At 38.7% G+C, this 25,422-nt stretch overlaps 1 protein-coding gene across 2 annotated transcripts; it reads right to left on the bottom strand.

Moving 5' to 3' along the window:
- Window positions 1-5,125: 5,125 nt before the first annotated feature.
- On the bottom strand, window positions 5,126-24,089 carry kat2b (K(lysine) acetyltransferase 2B). 2 transcript variants are annotated; one of them, XM_017481375.3, is made up of 18 exons: window positions 23,787-24,089; window positions 20,728-20,866; window positions 20,433-20,578; window positions 20,071-20,157; window positions 17,652-17,833; window positions 16,620-16,811; window positions 16,435-16,532; window positions 14,127-14,252; window positions 13,429-13,568; window positions 13,018-13,226; window positions 12,161-12,287; window positions 11,880-11,990; window positions 11,100-11,243; window positions 9,741-9,855; window positions 9,624-9,654; window positions 7,684-7,747; window positions 7,444-7,528; window positions 5,126-6,108 (listed from the first exon to the last, which is right to left on the bottom strand). In XM_017481375.3, the coding sequence occupies exons 1-18, from the start codon at window positions 23,898-23,900 to the stop codon at window positions 5,915-5,917; spliced, it is 2,304 nt and encodes a 767-aa protein (XP_017336864.1). In that variant the 5' UTR covers window positions 23,901-24,089; the 3' UTR covers window positions 5,126-5,914. The 2 variants fall into 2 exon arrangements, with proteins under 2 accessions (XP_017336864.1, XP_017336865.1); XM_017481376.3 differs by having other exon boundaries at window positions 20,433-20,658; window positions 23,954-24,089.
- Window positions 24,090-25,422: the final 1,333 nt, after the last annotated feature.

Here is a 25,422-nt window from a genome sequence, read left to right as displayed (position 1 = left end):
TTGCGCATTGCCATGTGTTTATTTAATACCCTTCCTTCACATACATCTGAGACACAGGATTTTCTCTCTTTATAGTCAACCCAAACACATTAGTTCAAGAGTGGAGAAATATGGCAAATCTAATATGCCTGTGGCTCTAAGTGAGCTTTAGATTCAACCAAATCTAGCCGATTCCTAAAGAAATCATCCCTTACCCCAAAGTGCTATGGATTCTTCATATTTGTATTTCAGACAATGTAGCTAAAAAATCTTGATGTTTTTTGGCTTAATGAATATAATTTATTCAGTATGAAATCTTTATACTATATGTTCCACGTGTTAAGAATAAATGTATCTTCGTAAGACTTTGTGATGGATTTATTTATAATATCCCCATAAGTTGATTGCATTTGATAGGAATTTCTCATGGTGAACTGAAATGGTAAATCTCCCTTGCCTATTCATTTCAAGTATTATTTTGAAAAATAATTACCGGATTGCACCTTATCACCTTTTGATGCAACCAGTGGTTAGTGTGTATAAAATGGCTTATACGACTGTGTGAAGGATTCAACACATCCACATAGAGAACAGCACCACAGCACAAAGGGCCTCAACACTTAAAAAAAAAAAAAAAAAAACAACTGTAGAACAGAAAATCTGTTTTTATGTGACTTGTCCAGATTATTAGGTTAGACCTCTGACAAATATCAACACAGACTGAGAAAGAGGTGCAGCATTTGAGGTTGTTGATTATCTGATTTGGAAAGTGGTTGCTTCACACTCACAGCTCAACACCGCTTATGGAACTAAGCATAGATGTGAAATGGGAATGCTTTATTGAGATGTGCCAGATACATCAATATACAGCTGAAGGGCACAACTTTCCTAGTGTTGAGCCCACTAAACATTTCTTCCAAAAAATAATCTGTGGACACCTTGGGATCATGGAAAGCTCTGAAATGTTTTGGTTGTTTGTTAAATTGGGTGGACCTATGGGGAAGTTAAGGCTAGGAGAGTTTACAGTTCAGACCATATTCCTGTTTCTTGACCTAAGTTCTTAGCTAATGTTGTTATGCTGTAGTACTTATGAAGTTAGGCAAGATTATTTTGGGGTTTTTTGGCTGAGTACTGTGTACTTTTTGTCTTTTATGTAGGGTGGGCAATATGACAATTTGATGGTTTTTAACAATGGAAATTGTCACAAAGCAGCTTTACAGAAATCTGGATATAACATTTTAATTTTAATGAGCAAGCCAGATGTGACTGTGCTGAAGTAAAAAACTCGAGATGACCTTGAGAGGAACCAGAGTCTAAAGGACACCCATCTTCATCTGAGGGACACTGGATAATGAGATTGTAAATCATCACTCCTATAACGGTATACTCTAAAGCAAAAACTTGCTTGCTTGCTTCTTGGTACACTCAAGAACTCGAGTAAGAACATAATTAATGTTGAGTTTAAGGGTCTTATATCAAACTAAAGTTATCAACTGTACAATGATGGGGATTTGAGTATAAACCGTTTTTAGCAATTGCTGTGTTAAGGCTATCCAAGAACGAACATCCACAGCCATCTTTAGGCTGTCTGTGAGCTTTCATCCACAGTAATCTCACGGTGATCTGTCCATGTGGGGCCATCTACAGCAGCAGTGAGGGATTTTAAAGTGAAGGAGTCTCCAAGCAGAAGTGGGTCCATCAGGATGGCAGAAGGAGTCGGTATCAGTAGTATCTCAAGAGTAACATGTACAGTAGTGGTTTAAGAAGGTGTACATTTTGTTAGAGCATGCAGGACTAGCTATGACCACATACCTAAAAGGGAGAGCTAGAAAATAGCACAGGGGTGTGTGGGGGGTAGGTTGCAGCAGCCAAACATCTCAGATTACGAAAACACTCTATGCCCATGAACCCTCCAGATCTGCTCTTTTACCTAAGAGAAAAACTATTAACAAACAACTTGACTAAACAAATATACTCCCTTTTTCAGGAGATTATACTTTAAAGATGATTTTGTGAAATCCAAATAAGCTTTACAGATCTTTATTGGAAAGGGTTTAAACAGTGTTTTTCATGCTTTTTCAATGAACCATAAACAATTATTGCACATGCACCTGTGGAACAGTCCTTAAGACACTAACAGTTTATAGGCGGTGGGTAATTAAGGTCACAGATACAATAACTTAGGACACTAAAAAGACCTTTCTACTGACTCTGAAAAACACCAGAAGAAAGATGCGTAGGATTCCTGCTCACCTGCGTGAACATGCCATAGGCCTGCTGCAGGGAGACATGAGGACTGCAGATGTGGCCAGAGCAATAAACTGCAATGTCTGTAAAGCAAGACGCCTAAGACAGTGCTACAGGGAGACAGGAAGTACAGCTGATCATCCTTGCAGTGGAAAATTACATGTAACTGTGCCCCCCCAAGAGAACTTGTAAATGCCTTGGTAGAAGAGTGGAGTAACATCTCATAGCAAGAACTGACAAATCTGGTGCAGTCCATGAGGATGAGGTGCACTGTAGTACTTAAAGCAGATGGAGGCCACCAGATACTGACTGTTACTTTTAATATTCCCATCCCCCTTTGTTCAGGGACTCATCATTCTATTTATATTCATTGGGTGTCTGTGAAACTTGTTCAGTATATGTCTCAGTTTTTGAATGTTTTTATATTAATACAAATATTTACACATGTTAAGAAATTTGCTAGCATGTCCAAAGTGTCCATAGTGTATGAATGGGTGTGTAAATGTGTATGTGATTGTGCCCGACGATGGATTGGCACCTCGTCCAAGGGTGTACCCCGCCTTGTGCACGATGCTCCCTGGCATAGGCTCCAGGTTCCCTGTGACCCTGTAGGATAAGCAGTATAGAAAATGGACGGATGGCAGAAATTTGCTGGAAATAAAAGCAGTTGAATGTGAGAGGATGTTTATTTTTTTTTTGCTGAGTTTATGTTTTCAGCATAGACTTGAACACTGAATCTGGCAAGGGATCTGACACCATTCCTCCATACAGAATCTCTCCAGATCCTTCAAATTTCGAGGGCCACATTGGTGGACTCTCCTCTTCATTTAACCCCACAGGTTTTCTATTGGTTTCAAGTCAGGGGACTGGGATGGTCATGGCAGGACCTTGATTTTGTGGTCAATAAACCCTTTTTGTGTTAATTTTGATGTATGTTTTGGATCATTGTCCTGCTGGAAGATCCAACCACGGCCCATTTTAAGCTTTCTGGCAGAGGCTGTCAGGTGTTCATTTAATATCTGTTGATATTTGATAGAATCCATGATGCCATGTATCCTGAAAAAAGTCCAGCTCCTCTGGTAGAAAAATAGACCCAAAACATTAAAGTGCCACCACCATATTTAATCATGGACATGAGATACTTTTCCATATGGCTACCTCTCTGTGTGCAACAAAACCACCTCTGGTGTTTATTGCCAAAAAGCTATATTTTGATTTCATCTGACCATAGAACCCGATCCCATTTGAAGTTCTTGTAGTGTCTGGCAAACTGAAGATGCTTGAGTTTGTTTTTGGATGTGAGTAGAGACTTTTTTCTGGAAACCCTTCCAAACAACTTGTGGTGATGTAGGTGACTTCGTATTGTAGTTTTGGAGACTTTCTGACCTCAAGATGTGACTATCTTCCGCAATTCTCCAGCTGTGATCCTTTCGTGATTTTTTGGCCACTCGAACCATCCTCTTCACAGTGCATTGAGACAATATAGACACACGTCCAATTCCAGGTTGATTCATAACATTTCCAGTTGACTGGAACTTCTTAATTATTGCCTTGATGGTGGAAATAGACATTTTCAATGTTTGTGCTATATTCTTATATCCACTTCCCATTTTGTGAAGCTCAACAACTTTTTGCCGCACATCACAGCTATATTCCTTGGTCTTACTCATTGTTATGAATAACTAAGGGAATTTGGCCTATGTGTTACCTCATAATTATACCCCTGTGAAATATGAAGTCATAGTTGAACAGTTTTCTGTTCCTAGTCACACAGGTGTACTAAAAAATGTCAATTATCAATGGTAACATACTTCAAATATATTTTTCTCATATGAATTCAAAGGGGTGCCAATAATTGTTGCACACACACACACACACACACACACACACATATATATATATATATATATATATAAAAACCTGTGTTGTTACACAACACATGGGTCTGATGGTCAGGGCCAAATGATGTCTTATTACAAATATGGTTAAATGAAGAGTACTCCTTATAGCGCAGTGATCATGTCACTAGATGACACTATGCCCAGATGTGGACGGACTGATAACTCCCTGGTGAAGTCTCACAATACTGCATTACATACAGCTACTACATACAGCTATTCTGCTGTTAGCACTGGGGCAGTTCCATCAATTTTCAGATGGTGACCCCTCTGGAAAGGAGCATCTACCTTCTGTATTGATGCCACTCTTCGGACCAGCCACAAAAGAGGCCTCAGACAGGAAGCTGCAGATTTCAGAATTACAAAGCCAACACGGTCAAATGAGCCAACCACATGGCACCTTTAGCACACCACACCCGGGTTCTGTGTTCCGATGCATAACAGAGGCGTGTCTGCCTCATCAATCTTTATACGATACGCAGCGCTGTTATATTGATAAAGGAAGGTTGCGCAAAGTATTAAATGCAAGGGTGCCAATGAATGTGGCACACGGGCTTGTTGAAAAATATTTATGCTAAGCACTTTGGGGTTATTTTAACTCTTTTTTAAAAATGATTTTTCAAATATTTTCTTAGAATAAATTAAAGGTTACATTTCTCTTATTTTAGTGAGCTTAATTAACAACAGCTTGTCATTTGTGTGTGTATGGATGTATGTATTTATAATAATAATAATTATTATTATTTAAAGATTTCACTGTTTTCTATGTACTGCACTGAAAGAGGTCATGTCCTGTTTTTATTTCGTCACTGATCACAGTTTCAGTTTCAAGCTGAGAGTGGCTTTTGAAGTTCACTAAAAGTGTGTCCTATTCAACTTTCATCAACCTGGGGTAAACGGATGAATTGACTGCATTACTCATAGATGACTTTGCCAGTCACACAGATGCCAGTATGTTCTATACTAATGACTAGAAGGTCACAAGTGCAATTTCCCAGAGGTCTGGTTGATCTAAAGTTTTAATAATTCTATAAAATGACATAATACAAAGTCCATCTCTGCCTAAATATTTAAAAGTACAAACATTTTACAAAACAACAAATCTACGAGTTATTGCACATTTTCTTTTGTTGTTTAACTACAAGGTTGTATTTTTTTCCGTCACTTGTATAGACGTTAAGACCAAACACAGTAAGACTTTCTTAATCCTGTGCCATGCAGAGCAACAACCACTCGGCACATTTTCTTACCATGAACCTTCATCTGACAAATGCTTGTATTGATCACAATTTCTTTAAATAAGTGCAGATTTTTACATAGAAAATGTAGCAGAAGGTTGTGGCTTTTTTGAGTAATGTCACTTGCATGACATATAAAGTTATGTTCATCGACATGAGGCCAAACTCTCTACCATAGAAAATATACAGCTATTATTTAAAGTTGGTTTACGTACACAGGTTCTCACTCAAACACATGTGAAATGTTATGTTTTTGGCAGGGATAATGGTTCAGAAACATGATGGACACTATGTACAAACCAAGATGTCCTTGTGCAGATTACACACACGTACACAAGCCTCTCTAACATCATATACACTATCAGAGAGTTTTGACGCTCTGCTGCTGTACAGTTTTTGTGCTACAACCAATTTTATGGAAACAGGTTCTGAACTGTAAAACCTTTTCATGTTGGAAAGAGCTCATGCCAACAAAGTCTGACATGTGCCATTGGAGGAAAAAAAGTGCAAGAAAGGGATTAAAAAAGGCGAAGATGATTCCCTCAGACTGTTCTACTTGTCGATAAGGCCAGCCTCTTTAATCTTAATATAGAAGTACTTCTCCAGCAGGTTAGCACACTTGTAGTACTCGCTCTCGGGAGGGTTGTATTCCCGACAGTTAGTGAAGATTCGCTGCATGTCCGCCATGAAGAGCTTCCTTGTAGTGTAGTATCGACTCTTCAGGCGCTCACTCATAGTCTTCAAGTCTACACAACAGTTTAAAAAAAGGGGGGGGGGGTCATAATGGAAAACATTTAAATATATATGCACAGGAACTATTTCAAATTGTATATATTGAGTTTATAATTGCAGTCCTGGCATACATGGTGACTTAATGGGTTGAAGCTTGTTGTAAGGAGCAGGAAAAGCACTACATTGTACAGGGTACCAAGCACAGATTTACAGCTTAGATGCAGTGACACAGTACAGAGACAGCATTACAAAGGAGACTAATTATATCATCTCAACTCAGGGGACATTAAAAGTTACAAACTAATTTAACATGTGGAAAAAGTGATAGCGCTAACACACCAGATATGGCTTTTATTTGGTTGCTCATGAAATGAAAAACAAAAGGCACCTGTGAGAATTTATAAGGATTTACAATCATGAACACTCACCTATGGAATCCATAATGTATCTGTAATGTAATATCTATAATATGTACATTTATAGTGGTTATAGTGGTTATAGCTCCGGCTCGATCATCAGGGACATCAGTCTGCACAGGATTTCACTGCCAAAATGCTCAGTTTTGCTGTGGCTTTTTTGAAACATTGCGATGCAACCTGCGGAGTTTTTTGTGATTTTTTTTTGCGGAAAACTATTTGAATTCATGAAATTGCAGTTGCACAAAATTGTTTTGTTTTGTGAAGTTTGTTGGTGAATGAGACCTTTTAGCTTTACTCATGTTTGATGCACATGAATCGAAGGGGGCTTTGGCTGAATGCACGTTGTGACGACATCACATGACCCATTGTGATGATGTCATATGACACGTCTTGGCCCAAATCTGCAGAAAATCTTTTGCATTCATTTCTGCAATTGCAAAATCCTAGAGGGACTGATTAATCTACATCCAGTTTTTTGTAAAGCTGTCTATTGTTAAAGGCAAAGTAAAACAGAACTGAATTCAACTGACACCATCCCAAACCTTGTATATTAAATAATATAAAAGATACTAGATTCTACTGATTTCATTTTTGTGGTTTTTTCTGTGATTATTTTCTAATATTCACAAGCATAGAGCTCTGACACAAGCATGCAGTGAGACTTGAGAAACCTTCTGTATGTTGAACACAATAGACAGTTTTTTAAATTTCTATATCTGTAAAATGTATTGTGTACAACTCTCGGGACGACGTGTGTATTTGGATATCAGGGGCCTTTACCTTGAGGCTGCTTGGGTTTGAAGGCACCACCCAATTAACCCAGTTCAAGACCACTGTATGAAGTTTACATCCCAGGAGTGATATGTGTAAAAAACAATCATTACTGAGGATGAATGGAACTGAATTGTTTGCTATTAAAATCATTCCTACCCATAGGAAAGCGAATGACTTTGTAGTAACCAGGTGCGTCGTTCTTCTTTACAGGTTCCATAAAGGGCCATGCATTCTGGTGGGACTGATGGAAAGGAGTGTATACACATACATACATACATACATACATACATACATACATACATACATACATACACACACACACACACAGAGTGATTGAACAAAAATCAGCACATATTATAAGGAAATGCTCAAACATTTGCAGTAAGTGTGTATCACCTTGACTTGCTGTAGAATGGTTTTTAAGGTGCTACATAGTTGATCTGGATCTTTCACCTCTTTACTGTAACAAACCAACACCAAACAGATTCTTGAGAAATTCTCACAAAAACACACACTAAAACAAATGAGTATCTCAAGTTACATGACTCAACCTAAGTCACTCTCAAATCCCAAATCTTTGTTATGAAAAAAACAACCCACACCCATCTATCTATATATTATATATATCAAACATGGCTAATGTCACAGCAGTTCCCAAATCCACATTCTGCACTTTTTTGTGTACCTTAGTAAAGCAACAATACACAAATACAAATTGGATATGATACGGTGGTGTGTTGACACAAAAAACAGTCAATGTAATAAAAATACAATAATTCAAACTTAATTCTGGCACAGTGTTTGTGATCCATTCAAACTCTAACCAGCGTATAACAATGTAACATTTTGTTCCATAGCCTCAGATTCTTTTTCTTGCCTGACAGGAGTGGAAACCACTGTGGTCTTCTGCTACCCATCCACCTTAAGGTTCTGAGATGCTTTTCAGCTCACCACGGTTGTAAAGAGTGATTATTTGAGTTACTCGAGACTAGTCTGGTCATTCAGTCTGGTACTGAAGTGATATTGGGTTTCCTTTGCCAGATTTGGCAACCCTCCTACTGATGAAATACGATCACTAGGGGTCAGTACTGACTTGATGTGTGAATCACTTTAGATGTGTGAACAGAATTCAACAGTTCATCTATCATCTTTTAGCTTTAGCTTGCATGCTAGGTGCACATTTATTGAATATGTTTTACACAATATTAAACATCATTATGCTGAAGTATATATATTTTTGTTTCATTTTAATAGTAAGAAAGGCTTTAAAGCTATTTGCTTTGAATAGATTATGTTCTATAAGGACACAGTTTAAACATGACTAAATTTTACATACATCTGAATCGAAGTGTTGATTTGCTAATGACATGCTGTATACCATATACCAGGGGTGTACAATAAAAATTTCTGAAGGTCCAGTTACTTAAAATTCCATGGTCTAGATAAGCGATTAACATGACTAGATGATGCCAGTTACCTTAATGCTACTTAACTGTTAAGTCAGTTAATTAGTTAATGGGTACTAATAAATAAAATATTTGCATTTATATATTTTTTATATAATATTTTTTATTTATTTTACATATAAAATATGTTTTACAGCTGTATTATTTTGAAAATACCTTCAAAATTCTAATCCTAATGATTTTTTTAAAACTGTGTTTTTAGAAGAGTGAGAGTGGGAGTGAGAGTTTCTTTTGTCTTTTGACTTCATCTTTTTGTTGCCTGTCCACCAACTTCTCCTGAGCATGCTTTTACCATCACTACTTCAATGAATGGCTTCTTATGTTTTTCTCAAAACTCAGGCTATTCTGAACACAAGAGCAGACTACTTACTAGGGCTGAGCAATATGACGATATATAATCAGTATTGTGATAACTTATTTCACAGTAAGCCTTTCTGCATTTTTGTGTATATACTGATATCTTTTTGTAGCTTTAAAAAAAAAAAATTTACAAACTGATTAAAAGCAGCTGATGTTAAAATTCTTGTAATTTATTTTATACTTATAAATTGTGAAATCTTTTCACTGTTAAATTCTTTTTTATATCAAATAAAAATGTTGGTCTTTAAAATTGTAGTTGCAGTTTGTGAGCAAACATATATCTCGTGGTCTATATTGCGTATTGTAAAAATGCCTTGTTATTTTTGTCACATCACCCAGTCCTAGTTCTCTATTTTTTCCAGTACTCAGTTCAGTCTGCTGAAATACATTTTACATTTATTTCGCTTTGCGTACTGATGACCCCTGTTCTACACATATGTCCATAATTTGATAGACAAGAAAGAATAAGTATGAAAGAAATTAAAGAGTAACTCTATTTTCAATGCTTACCTTTTCCCCAAAGGTTTCCAGCCTGTTTCACCTACAAAGAGCAAGAAATAAACACATTTAATCAAAACAGAACATAAAGAATACTCCACATTTCTCCCTAACAGAGATATAACATACGTATGCCTGGAATGCTCTCGATGGGAATCTGGCGAACACCCTCCTTAAAACAGGACAGACCAGGATACACCTTGCGAATCTGTGCCTGCTTCCTCTCTATCAGCTTCTTAATGATCTGTGAAGGTAGAGGCACAAAGTGCATATAAGAAGTAGCACTCTACTGCATTTTAGTCCAGCAAAGATGTCAGATGAACAGATAATGCATCTCAACGAATACAAATACAAACAGCAGGCAGAGTATTCTGGGTTTGTTACAGAAAGCTGGCCATAAAGCATAAGACTAGTGCATGTGTGCGCATCAGGAAGTCCTGCAAGCACAGGGTTTTTACTTTTATATCGAGCTGTAAAGAACAACTTGCAGTAGCTCATGGGCAGGGTTGCCAGGTTTCAGCTAAATTCCTAACCCCAACAACAAAAACAAAATGCACAAAAGACTTGAAACTAGCCTTCAGGCATATGAAAAGGTAGACACAGTTTTCTTATTTTTCTCAGTCTTTTCAGGGGAAACAAATTAACAGTGGTGCACATTTCTGATTTGCATTATATACCTGTAATACACAGAAAATATATGTGGAACGTGGAAACTCCGGTCATGGGACCAAGTACAATTCAATTTGATCTGAATAGCACTTTTAACAATGGACACTGTTGCGAAGTAGCTTAATAGAAATATATAAATTCTGGATATAAATTTTTAATTCATAAATTTATTCCTGATGTGCAAGCCAGAAGCGACAGTGGTGAGGAAAAACTCCCTGAGAAGATATGAAGAAGAAACCTTGAGAGGAAGACATCCTCATCTGGGTGACAACGAACAGTGCGATTATAAATAAATCCCTTCTAAAACTGTATACCGTGTAGTCAAAACGTGCATTTGTGTAAAAAGGAACTAATGTGCATGAGCATCAGTGTAATTTCTGAATGCATTGTAGTTTTAGTTGTATCAAACAAAAGTTATTAACTGTTCAATGACAGAGACTTGATTGCAAATTGTTCTAAGGCTATCCAAGGAAGAACATCTACAAACCATTTTATGGTTTCTATGTAGTACCATCCACAGTAATCTCATGGTGTTCTTTTAGGCTGTCCAAGTTCATTAGTGTGGAAATTAATAGGAAATGCACTATTACTTTAAACCAGAACTGAATGAAGCTAACTGGAAAAGCAAGTCTAATAATACTCCTAACCATATTGAAAAATACTGAGTATACTCACTCACTCACTCACTCACTCACTCACTCACTCACTCACTCACTCACTCACTCACTCACTCACTCACACTCACTCTCACTCTCTCTCTCTCTCTCTCTCTCTCTCTCTCTCTCTCTCACACACACACACACACACACAAGTACTCACCTCTTTCTGTTTCTTAATGATAACAGAGAACTCTGTATATGGTATGCTGGGGTTGAGTTCACAGCCCATGAGCGTAGCTCCCTCATAATCTTTAATGTAGCCCACATACTTGGCTTTGGGGACCTTTATGTCTTTAGAGAATCCCTAAAATGGAAAGAAAGGGAAAGGTCATTAAACAAGTCATTAAACTTTCTCAATTGTGCCTGTTGTAGGAGTTTTGTTTCTGTTATTTGAAAAATTTATTCATGGGAAAACACTGACTAAAAAGGCTAAAAATGTATATGCAATTTATTCAAACTAGTTTCTAACTTCAAGTTTCTAACTTACAATATTTTTGTAAGAATATTTAAGAAAACTTGAGTGGAAATTGTGTTGGCCTGTGAAAATAAACTTTAATCTTCAGAAAAGAAACAAGACAGATACAACTAATAAGTGCTACAAGGTAATGGTTCTGACTGTTGCATGAACTAATGTATTTGCCATACAATTATTGTGTGGGTTTCAGTAAATATCGTACGTCTCTTTAAAGCAATCTTGCATTTTGCCTCACACTGTGAATCATAGCATGTTATATAATCAATCCCTTATGGCATTACTTCTGATTCATGAGCCAGTCTGAAATTTTATCTCACTGGAATTATGCAGGGACAAAATTACGGTCACTTTTAACGTGCTTTTTTTTGCATTTGTGAATAAACTTTAATGCGAGTAATGCGTCTCGTGAATTCATTAATGGTTTTTAAAACAGAACACACTCAATACCACCACCAACTCTCTGACCTGCTTTTTGAAGTAGCCAATAGCATACTCATCAGCATACGTGAGGAAGTTGAGGACCTCGTGTTTGATGTGATACTCTTTTAGGTGGTTCATCAGGTGTGTTCCATAACCCTGAGAGAAACCAATCACAAATGTTAACCCAGTGCTTTGAGAGTTCAAACATTTATAAATGAACTGTTCATGAAGCCAATAGCATAGAATCTGAGAGTTACATGAAGCCATTGCTCATAGGAGTTTAACGAAATTATGAAATTACATCTGAAATGTCAAGTTCTTCTCACCTTGACCTGTTCATTGGAGGTTACAGCACAAAAAACTATTTCTGTGAAGCCCTGAGATGGAAACATCCGGAAGCAGATACCCCCAATAACACGGCCATCTTTGATCAGAGACAGTGTCTTGTGCTTTCTGTGTGCCAAGGAAGTAGATGTTTATCAGCCAGTCAGAAACAATAATTAAAGTATGTCTAATCTGCTGCTCCCTGCTTATAGTTACGACTTCTTTATCTATAAGTTACACCCATTGAACTATTGCAGAGAAAACCCAGTGAAACATGCTCAGAGCAGTGAAGCAGTATGTCTTATTATCCAAATTATAACATCTAAACACAATCCAACATAATAATACATTATATTATTGCTATATTTTATGTAAGATTTATCTGAATGTGATGACATATATTAGAGGTGATGACAGTAAATTAATACTATTATCTAATATTTCACTTTCCACAACACAGTTCAGAAAAATCTAAGATCTATGTTGCGTAGATAAGGCTGCACGAAAGCTAAAATGGCTTAAAAGAGAAAAGCAAGACTCCAGTCTCCAGAACAACTAATAGACAATTAGTGGTAACTGAATAAGACTACAGTACTATGTTTCAATATTTGTAGCATCAATATGGACATGCTTGTATTGTTTGTACTGACATCATGCAGAGCACAAACCTATTTCATATCAAATCAGCTTATCGCTGGGTTTGTCTTGTCAGTTTCATCAGCTTATTACTGAGCTATGTTATCTTGTTCTTTGTTATGTTCATATAAAGTTTTGTTATTAAATCATTTCGTCTAAATGTGACCCATGTCTGAATTGTGATACTGTCTCAATGATAGCAAGCAAAGGTTAAGACACATACGGGTCGAAGACGAGGCGTGTGATGTACTCTTTGGGCATTCGGGGCAGCTGGTGAGAGAAAACATTCTGAAGGCCCACCAGCCACATCAAAATCTTCTTGTTAGGCTTCTGGTTGAGGGAGTTACCAATGACATGAAACTCTATCACGCCTCGTCTCTCTTCCAACCGTGCAGCCTCATCTCGTGCAGAGTGAGCCGAGAGGAGACTGGTCTGACAGACGAAAATGACGAGGTTAAAAAACAGCTTATTGCCTTCAGGCCTTTGCTTTCTGAGTTGGATGGTTTTTAAATCATCGTTTAGTCCTTCTTCAATGCAAGACACAGTTCACAACTCCAAGCAATTTTTTCCGTCACATTTAAGCTTCCTTTAGTAACATCAACCACATACAGAACAAAGCTCACAGACTGTGTACCTCTGGCCCGAGCATGACAGCAGGATCCGTGATGGTGGACATGACCTCATTAATCAGCTCCATAGGAATGTCGCCCATGACCCGGGCTTTCTTAGTGTCTTCATGAGACAATGGCTCAGAGGATTTTCGTTTCTCTCCACCTTCACACACGCACGCACACAAATGTTTCAGTTGATGCAAAAACATGCTAACTAAACCTGACCTTAAAGTAAACATAACTGCTAAATTTGCTCTGAAAAAAACTGACCTGACAATTTTTTATATTTCCATAGTAGAAATATTTTTTTTATCTCAATGTACTAATATCCATCAATAATCTATCACTATCATTACCTTTATCAATATAAACAATATTTACAAAAAAATTATGACATTTAAATACTGGGATTTTCATGACAGCAAGTGGGAGTGCAATATTTTAGAATTTATGTCTCATATTTATAGACTTTATTTTATGTTGATTCCCACACATTACTATGACTTGAACATAAGACATGTAACAGAAATTTTTTATAACTTTAAAAAAAATATATTATACATTTTTATTCCCAAAATTCCTCAACCTGAAAATGTTCTAGGGGAATAATCGTTCATGATATGTTAAAAAAAATAAAAAAAAGAAAGAAAAAAAAAAAAAGAAAAAAACCCTAACAGAACTGTTTGAGCATTAATGTTGTGTTAATTGACTAATGTTTTACCTATGGTAGGTTCCAGAGTTGATGCAGTTTTGCGTGCAGGACTCACGCTGCCTGTTGCTGTCAACCCCACAGGAGAGGATGTAGTGGTGCAGTAGAGTGGCCGCGCCACCTGGGGTGCACTGATCACTAAACCAATCAAAAACAAAGACACACTGAACAGGACCAATCAGAGAACAGATGATACTTTGGATCAAAATTTTTAGAAATTACTGTTGGTACAGTGTTAGCAAAAAATAAATAGCACAAAACAAAGTTTAAAAAAGCCCATTTCCAAGCTAATGTAACCTTAAACTCTAACATATTAATATTTTATAATATTTCAAATATCAGGTTTGTTTCATGCAATTATCCAGTCACCAATCCTGTGGTAGCAGCGCAGTGCATAAAATCATGAAGATACAGGTCAAGAGCTTTAGGTAACGTCCACATCAAACATTAGAATGGGGAAAAAGTGTGATCTCTGTGACTTTAACCGTGGCATGTTTGAATATTTCAGAAACTGCTGATCTCCTGAGATTTTCACCCATAACATTGTCTACAGTTTACACAGAATGGTACAAAACACTTTTTAAAAACCAGTGAGCGTCAGTTCTGTGGGCAGAAACGCCTTGTTCATGAGAGAGATTAGAGGAAAATTGCCAGACTGGTTCGAACTGACAGGAACTGACAGAAAAAGCATCTCAGAAAGCACAACATGTTGCACCTTGATGTAGATGGCCTACAAAATCAGAAGACCACACTAGGTTCCACTCCTCTCAGCCAGCCAAGAACAGGGATCTGCCACTACAGTAAGCACAGACTCCCCCGAACTGGACAGTTTAAAGAGTGGAGAAAGATAGCCTGGTCTGATAAATCTTGATTTCTGCTGCAACATGCAGATGGTAGGGTCAGCATTTAGCATCAATGATATGAATCCATGGACTCTGTCTTGTGTGAACAGTTCAGTTCAGAACAGAACAGTGGTGGTGTAATGGTGTGGGGAATGTTTTCTTGGCACACATTGGACCCCTTAATATCCATCAATCATCATTTGAATGCTACAGCCTATCTGTATTATTACTGATTGACACACATACACTCACACACACACATACATACATACACAAAGTATTTATATATATATATATATATCGATTATGAAAATCATTGTCAACAAATCTCCTTATCAATTAGTCGGTCTGTGTGCAGGACGGGGCATGTTTACTCAATGTTACTTCAGTTCCGAAAATACACATTGGAGAGTACAGACCAAAGTAATGTCCCAAATGACGTACTATACACTTACACTATGCACTCAGCCATCTAGTCTATGAACATTATAAGGGTAGCATCGTCTCAAATGGAACACAAGCGGGTTTTTTTTTTTTTACTAACCAAAAATATACGCCATTTCCCATGTGAAGGCGTATGACGTCAAAGGCATGTGATGTGACGCCGCTAGCGTCAGCAGAATACCCAGAGTCAACGAAAATGAATTTCTTCAGTTTACTGTTTATGTCAGCGTTACCTTTTATGCTCAACATGACCTCAATCACCAGGCGTAATAATCAAGTGAGAGCGGAAAAAAGTGTGCGACCTCCAAGTTCTCTAAGGCAATGAGAGCATTTTATATTAAATGCAGTGAAAACGATTGTAAACTGCAAACTCTACAAAGTGGTGCTTGTGTAGCATGAAAACACGCCAATAATGTGCAAGCACAAACTTATGTTTATATCCAAAATGCTCCACTGTATGCAAGGGGATGGGGAAACTGGTGCGAGTTGCTTAAAAGGTTTAGATTAATTCAAGATTATTGTTATTATATGCTGCATTTGTGCGCTTGCAGTGTAACTGCTGTGGTTTATTGTAACAGGAGCAATCTGTGAGAAGCGGTCTATTAGTAACGAGGCCACATTCTAATTAAAACGCTACGATCAAAGTGAACATAACTAAACAATATGCCTAAAGACTGAGAAACAGAAACGATAAAGTGCAGTGAAAGTGTGATTTTATTAATTATTTAGTTTAATTATCAGTGCATACACACATATATATGTATGTGTGTGTGTGTATATATATACATATACATATACATATATATACATATATATACATATATATATATATATATATATATATATATATACATATATATATATATATATATACATATATATATATATATATACGTATATATATACATATATATATATATACATATATATATATATATATATACACACACACACACATACATACATACATACATACACACACACACACACACACACACACACACACACACAGGTCTATAGTTTAAATTTTTCACCTCTAGGGATATGTCCACCTGATGCACCACCCATGGAGTCTTCACTCCAGATAGGAGAATTGGGGCTGTACACCTCCTCCTCCAACATGGACAGAAACCTAAATGTATACAAACACACACAATATAACAGCATACACATTTACAAGCTGTGTGAAGATGGTATGTATAATCATGCATGTCCTCACTTGGGGAAGTGTGTGAGGATGAGTGTTCGTTTCTCAGGAGGCAGTTTGTCTTTCTCCTGCCTGGCCTGCTCCAGCAGCTGTTTCCTCATAATGGTGAAGACAGAACGCAGCAGAGTCCGGCCAAAGATCTGCGTGGCCTCATAGCGCGGGAGACTGTCACAAAACTGAGGCACGTTACAGTAGCACAGCCACCTGCAATAATAGCACACAAACAAAACAGAATAATACAAGGCATTACATGTTAATAAATAAATCAGGTACAGTCCAAAAGGGGAAAAAACAACAGCACTGTGCTGATATAAATGTACTTAATTTAATTTAACGGCTGACCACAAAGCACCAACTGATTAAACTGGAAACATTAACTTCCCTGCATAAGCCAGGAATGGTTTCAATATTTTCATTAAAGGTGTTTTTTAAGAGCTTTATTAATGAGAAAATTTCCTTAATCCAAACATGGTGATTGTGAGTGGTAAACAACTTCCACCTAAGGAGAATAAGGTGCCTAGCAAGGAGTGTAGCTAAAGTCTAATTTAAACCCAGCTCAGGTAGGACACCAAAAACAGTGAGCTGGGATTATAGGTACCTCAAGAATGTCTAAAATTGTGCCGAGTTACAAGAAAAATCCCTCATACGGCCAGAAGCAATGCACCGTTCATACATCATATAGAGTGGCATAAAAATCAACACTGCTGCTATTTGGACTCTAGTTGGCAATAAAGCAATATAAAGCAATACTACTTCCAGTACTGCCACCTAGATAAAAATATCAATTCTAGCAACGCATCATGCATTTAATGTTAACAATAGTCAAAAAATGACAAGTAGGAACCAAACACCAGCAAGCAAAGGCCATTATGAGGCTGAGGCCACCAGCTAATTTAGCATGTTTGGTCAAACTATTCAGCTTCCAGTGACACTTCAGTTTCCCTCTTCCTCTTGCCCTGTCTGGTTTAGTGCAGATCCCTTTTTTTCTACTACAAGACATACAACCTTAAAATTACCTAAATGACTGAAAATAATCAAAAGCACCTGGTGTAGTTGATTTTATAGCCAGCCGCATCATCAATAGGGACCCGCTGCCGTCTCTGCGACGGTGTTTCCAGCTGCCAGAAGTTGATCTGGTTGAGGAACATCTTGGCCAGTTCCACAATGGTCTGTCGCTCTTTTGATGGGAGGTGACTGAACTTGTACTGAACAAAGTTATTCACCCCCTAAAACACACCAGCATGCCAGTGGTTACAATTCTGCATACAATTCTGCAGTAATAGCCACACTACTTACAGGTAGCACAAATTCTTACATGGCAAAATGACAACTTTTTCCACTTCTGATATAAGCTACATTCTAGAACATATTAAAAGCCATTTTGGTTGATCAAATCAGAAGACGATCAAATTACAAGACAAACTGGCAATAAGACAAGCAGATTGCTAGCCATTACAGTGTGAATCTAACCAAAGCTGTGTATACAGTCACGGGAACAAGAAAGTATCCTCTCCTTCAATTCTATGTTTTTATTTATCAGGGCCTGAATAACACTTGTGGGGTCCTCACCAACATCTATAAACAAACCAATAAACAAACAACACACACAACAAATTTCATCCATCCATCCAATAGCCTTCAGTCTATTCCAGGGGACAAAGCGGGGGACACCCTGGACATGGTGCCAACCCATTGCAGGGCACAATCGCGCACACACACATTCACATAGTACAGACAATTTAGAGATGCCAATCAGCCTACAATGCATGTCTTTGGACTTGCAGGGGGAGAACATGCAAACTCGACACACACAGGGTGGAGGTGGGAATCAAACCAGCAACCCTGGTGGTGCGAGGCAAACATGCTACCTACTAAGCCACTGTGCCCCCCAAAACAGATATCAATATGTGGTCATTTAAAAAAATAAAAAAATGAATAAAAAAAATAATAAAAAGTACATCAATATTCAGAAACCAGGTGGCGAAAAAAATAAGCACATCCTATAATTCAGTAACATGTAAAACCACAACAATAACTTGAAGTAAATGTTTTCCGTAGGAGTTTATCAGTCTCTCACATCATTCTGGAGAAATTTTGGCCTATTCATCTTTACAACATTGATGTTTGAGGGCATTTGTTTCACAGCAACTCAATGGGGTTGAGGTCTGGATTTTGACTTGGCCATTCCACACCTTTTTTCTTTTCTTTAGCCATTCAAGTTTCCTGTTGTGCTTGAGATCATTGTCCTGCTGCAGGACCAAATTTCAGCCCAGCTTAAGCTGCTGGACAGATGGTCTCACATTTGTCTCAAGACTATTCTGGTATAAAGTGGAGTTCATCTCAGTGACGGCAAGTTTTCCCATGGTCCTGTGGCTGCAAAACAAGCCCGAATCATCACCCCTCCACCACCATGCTTCATAGCTGGTATGAGACATTTGTGTTGATATGCTGTGTTTGTTTTTGCCAAACATGGTGCTGTGCATGATGACCAAACTTCTCCACCTTGGTCTCATCAGTCCAAAGGATATTGTTCCAGAACACTTGTGAGTTGTTCAGATACAATTTTGCAAATCAAAGTCATTCTGCCATATGCTCTTTGTAGAGAATGGGCTTTTACCTAGCCACCCTCCCATGAAAGCCATAGTTGTTCAGTCTTTTTCTGATTGTGCTGTCATAAACATTTAATGTGTTTGTAGAGGCCTGTAGGTCACATGATGTAGCTCTTGGGTTTTTCTTTATATCTCTGAGCATTAAACAATTTGACCTTGGACTGTGTTTGCTGGGATGCTCACTCCTGGGAAGATTGTCAACTGCCTCGAAAGCTCTCCATCTGTAAACAATCCTTTTCATTGTAGAATGGTGAATTTCAAATTGTTTGGAGATGCCTCATAACCCTTCCCAGATTGATGAACAGCAACAATTGCTTCTCTGAGGTTATGGCTGATGTCCTTGCTTCTTGGCATGATGTAGATACACACCTGAGTGCTCCAAAACACCAAACTGCAAACGTTTCAATGAGGTAGTCACATTTCTTGATGATTAATTAATCTTGTGCACTTCATTAGTAACACATGGCTGCTAATAACTCTCGTAATGATTGTGGAAGGAGGAAGGGTGTGCTTTTTTCCCACCAGGTTTCTGAATGTTGGTTAACTTTTTGGGAAAAAATTACTACATATTGAAATCTGATGGGTTTTTTTTTGTCTACTGAGCTTATTTGTTTATAGAAGTTGGTGAGGACCACGCAATTGTTATTTAGGCACTTATAAATATAAACAGAATTAAAGGAAGGTGTACTTTATTTTTCCCATGACTGTACATGCATGTGGCAAACATGAGCCGTATTTGTTAGAAATGTCTTATTCAAATATTTCACAGTCCATCAAATTTTATCAACAAAGTAAAAAAGTGACTTTTTTCAGTTCACATTATTCTTGTACTGGTGTAGTTCTGTGCCATTTACCTGCTCGATGCTGGGTTTCTCAAACGGTGGGCTCTCTAAAGCCTCCACCACAGGTCTCCCCATTTGCAGGATGCATTTCCTTAGCAACTAAGATTTAAAATGCATGTTAGCGCTTATCTGGTACTGGACATACTCCACATACACCACATCTGTCTAAACAGAAGACAGCATGGACCTACATACTGTAGATGTCTCATTTGCTTGTATCTTTCTCATTTGTAAGTTGCTTTGGATAAAAGCGTCTGCTAAGTGAATAAATGTAATGTAAATGTAGATGTCAGTTTAAACACATAGGATGGTAGTTTCAGTATGAATAGCGGACTTAATGAATGAGATGTCAATGAAAAATGAAAATGAGTCACCTTAAAGAGTGAGAAGTAGACTTGCTTAGTGTCAGCGTCCTCCTCTTTGTGGACGCATGTGTAGAGATACTCCACATCCAGCACAATACCCAGTAACCTGCTCATCTCATCTTCTGATACGTTCTCCAGATGCGTTACATGATCTCCTGGCCAATGAGAGAGGGATGAAACCTTACCCGCTTCAGAAACATCCATTCAGCTGGTCTGTTCCATCCAACCAGGCTGCCTAAATGACATGTTGTAAGCAAAATTCAGTTCTGCATCGTTTTTACAGCCATGCACACACATGTCTTACCTAAAGGGTGGCTGCAACTCCTACAAGGCTCTAGCAGATTCACAGAGTTTGGTTGTTCAGCCCTGGGTGGTGTTGGAGGTGGCGGAGTAGGAGGTGGATTTTGGCTCTTCCAACCATTACACTTACAAGCTCCTTCAGCCTGTGGGAGCAAACTATTAGATCAGCTTACAGGAGTCTCATGCCCTCAGCTTATTTCTAGATATAGAAATGATTACTAGTTTAATAATCTATTCTATAGCATCGATTAAGATCAAGGTCATAGCTACTGTATAGACTAAATCTGACAGCTTTCTCAGCTGCTGCAATTTAATAGTCGTATAGAACATAGCATACATATTTTCTGCATTTAAAAACACAGTACACATAATACGATGGATATTTTCATGTTAACTATGAGACACACAAACGAGGGTGAACTTGGGCAATGTGGGACATCAATTAATGTGCTTGGTGTAACGAGAGCAAGCCATCATGGATATTGCAAGGGCTTGGAAATTACATTACTAGATAAAAATCACAAAGACACATGTAGGACAGAATGCAAACACTTGTCACAAATAAAAAAAAATTCCTAACTCTAATAACTCTGTTACATTTATACATTGTCCTACTTACAACACTAATACGATGAGATTGTATAATTGTATAATTTAAATGGACATTCCAAAGCTAGCTAGTATATAGAATACTATATATGTTTTATGACGTATTAATTCTGTTCATTCTTGCATATGAAATAATGACTGGTGAGAGTAAGTTGACACTTAGGGGACAGAAATGTTCAGAAAATGTTCAGGGTTGTTTCTTGCTATACGTAAACGATCTCTTAGAGCCCTGGGAGCACCAGGGGGGCTCCATGATTTTTTTATATAGATATGCATAAAAGCACAGTTTAAAATACATTTTTTATGGTTTATGTATCAAGCAATCTCAGGGCCTGCTTGAGTAAAATAGAAACTGTTCAAGGGGATAGAAAAGAAGATCACAAAGAAGTGGTGATCATGAAACATTCATATATTAAGTTGTTCCCCCTTTCCTGTTATAATTCAATTCAGTTTTATTTTTATAGCACATAGACATTATCCCAAATCAGCTTTACAGCAATATATAAATTCAGGATATAGATTTTAAATGCACGAATTTATCTCTAACGAGCAAGCCAGAGGCAACGGTGGCGAGGAAAAACTCCCTGAGATGATATGAGGAAGAAACCTTGAGAGGAACCAGACTCAAAAGGGAACCCATCCTCATCTGGGTAACCACAGATAGTGCGATTATAAATAAATCCCTTCTATAAATGTGCTGATACTACATGGCCAATAGTGCAATTGTGTAACCAGGAAAATTCATTACAGTTTTTACATGAAGTCTGTTTTGTTGAAATCCACTGTTCACTGATGGAGACTTGAGCGCAAAACTGTTTGTGGCAATTGCAGTCCTAAAGCTGTCATAGCAATTGTGGTCCTAGCCATCGTAACATACTGTATGAATTGAGGTCCAAAGGGATCTTTATGGTTTTTAAAATGGTACCATCCTCAGTAATCTCAATGATATTTAGGTTGCACCATGTGGGGCCATCAGCAGCAGCATGTGACTTCCAATTGATGAGAAGTCCAACCAGAAGTAGGGCATCAGGATGGATCAGGCATGTACAGAGAGCAGAAGGGGTCAGCATCACTGGTATCTGTTATAATAAGCTCCACTCTTCATGAGTGTGACCATCACACGCCTATGTACTTGAACATGTAGTTGAACATCCCATTCCAGATTTATTCCCCCTTTGCTGTTGTAATAAGCTCCACTCTTTTGGGAAGGCTTTCCACTAGATTTTGGCGCACGGCTGTGGGATTTGTGTTCATTCAGCTACGAGAGCATTAGTGAGGTTGAGGTCAGGTGCTGATGTTGGGATGTTGAGGAGGCCCCAGTTCATCGCGAAGGGGTTCAGTTAAGGTTGAGAACCAGGTCTCTGTGCAGAACATTCGAGTTCTTCTACTCCAAACTTAACACACCATGTCTTCATGGAGCTCGCTTTGTGCACAGGGGCATCGTCATGCTACAACAGGTTCTGGGCCTCTTAGTCCCAGTAAAGAGTAATTGTACCACTAGAGCATCCAAAGACATTCTATACAGTTGTGTGCTTCTAACTTTGTGGTATCAGTTTGCGGAAGAAGCACACACTGTACAGGAATGATGGTCAGGGGCACACATTCTTTTGGCTATACTGTGCAAATGAAACGGAAATTTGAACGCTAGGTAGTATAGAGTATAGCCTATAGTTTCCCTCAGCCAAGATTATGACGTATTAATTCTGTTAATTCTTGCGTATAAAAGTGTGAGTAAGTGGACGCAGAGAAATGTTCAGAAATGCGTTCAAGGACATCTCGCAGAAGGAAAAATTCAAAACAAACGTGTGTACACAAAGGCCACATGGCAGTGTTGTGAACTCCTGGCTGTACTGGAAGACTCTTGTTTGCGCTCTGTGGAGAAGAGTGAACTTGGCAGTGACGCTGCACTGGGCGGGCTCGCGCTGCGTGTTTGTGGCCCCACCCCCTCGCAGCTGTCACACTGTCAAAACAAAGACGGGGACGGAACAAATTCACAATGTCTCTTACATTTCACAACAAACTTCAAGTGTCACAAGGGCCTACCACCGGCTCGCGCAACCAAACCATAACATGACGGCGTGCACACGCAGATCAAAACACGGACACGAGCACGCACACCCCGCTAATAACTCAGTGTTTACATCCCCCTACTGCGGGTCTGCCATCCGGACCACCTAAACGCTCATACGCAAATCATTAGGTCGTGTAGAAGACCGTATTCTGCACGGAGCTATGGCGAAAACACAACGTGCAATATAAAATAAAAACCAATAATCAAATAAACATAAGAAACCCGTCGGATTTAAAGCGACCGCTTTTGTGCTGCGCTTGCAGTTTTCCGAGAGTTCCGAGTGCAGGCTGCGTTACCACATCAGCTCCAGTTCCTGCCTGAGCGCTGAAAACAGCAAACCCGGTTCAGTCCTGTGTAAAGCAGAAGGGTTTGCGGAAGCGTACCTTGCAGGAGGAGTACACGGCGAGTTTCTCGAGTTTCTTGAGGCGCGGTGAGGAGCGGAGCTGTGCCTTCGCAGCCGCCGAGCCGTGCGCACTTCCCGCGGAATTCTCCGCCATGACCGAGCCCCGAGCCCCGGGCCTTCCCTCTCACCCTGCGCCGAAGAACTCACCTCACACCGCCGCAAGCGATTTTCGTCTCGCCTCGCTTGTGATCCACCCCCCCTCCTCTTTCACTCCTCCACGGCGGGATCAGACATGGCGTTCATCCCTGTCTTTTTTCCTCGTTTCGCTTGATATTGTAAATGCGCTGTGCGTCCGCTAGGGGAGAAGAAAAAAAAGTATACGAAGCTGGCGCAAAAAAAAAAAAAAAAAAAAAAAAAAAAACCCCACACACACACGCACATGCACCGAGCTCTGCGACTGTAAATCTGAAGGTCAAAAGAGTTGAGGGGTTGTTTAGGGTAGAAAAATAAATAAATCCAACAATCGCATCATAATCAAGAGAGCAACAATGTTATAATGGAAGTACAAGAACAAGATCAAACGTCCATGTAAATATACTATATGACCAAAAGTATGTGCACCCCTGACCATCACACCCATATGTGCTTCTTCCCCAAACAGTTGACACAAAGTTAGAAGCACACATTTGTATAGAATGTCTCTGTATGATTTAGCTCTACTGGGATTAAGAGGCCGCAAACCTGTTCCAGCATGACAATGCCCCCGTGAGCTCCATGAACATATGGTGTGTTAAGGTTGGAGTGGAAGAACTCGAGTGTCCTGCACAGAGACCTGACCCTCAACCCCACTGAACACCTTCGGGATGAACAGTAAATGGAGCCTCTTCGACATCCCAACATCAGTACCTGACCTCAACCTAGGCAATGCTCTTGTGGCTGAGTGAATACAAATCCCCACAGTGACGCTCCAAAATACAGTATAGTGGAAAGCCTTCCCAGAAGAGTGGAGCTTCTTATAACAGCAGAGGGGAATAAATCTGGACTGAAATGCTCAACAAGCACATGAGTGTAATGGTCAGGTGTCCACATACTTTTGGCCGAACAGTCTATCATGTTCATGCTTCTTTCTCTTATTTTGTTAATAACACTACATTTATAAGATCATACAGTAAGGGGGAATAAGTAATTGGACAATTTTTGTTCATAGAACATACGAATGGATTCAGCACACAAGATTTCACACCACACTCACAGACTAATGATAAGGAAGGTGAGAGAGAAGCCAGCACTCACTTCAAAAGAGGTGCAGGATGCCCCAAAAACAGAAGTCAGTCCCAATCAAGTCGGGTCAAGTGGCTTTATTGTCATTTCAACCATATACAGCTGGTACAGTACACAGTGAAACGAAACAACGTTCCTCCAGGACCATGCTGCTAAATAAAAAAGCACACTAACTACATGAGATGACATAGAATTAAATAAGACCTTTGCAAACGTGTGCAAACAACACAAGACAGTACAGTAACCACTAAAACAGGACAATGGACACAGTAAGTGACAGTGTAGCGCCCACTAGTGAACAGTTCTATTATAGAAATGTCAGTTAGAACAGGTAGTGCAAAAGAATAATAATATAATAAAAATGCTGTGAATGCAAACATAACATACTATGACAT

This window comes from Ictalurus punctatus, chromosome 12 (assembly GCF_001660625.3).
Source record: "Ictalurus punctatus breed USDA103 chromosome 12, Coco_2.0, whole genome shotgun sequence".
NCBI lineage: Eukaryota > Metazoa > Chordata > Actinopteri > Siluriformes > Ictaluridae > Ictalurus > Ictalurus punctatus.
The sequence above is the reverse complement of the archived record's forward strand: the minus strand, read 5'-3'. Positions and strand labels throughout refer to the sequence as shown.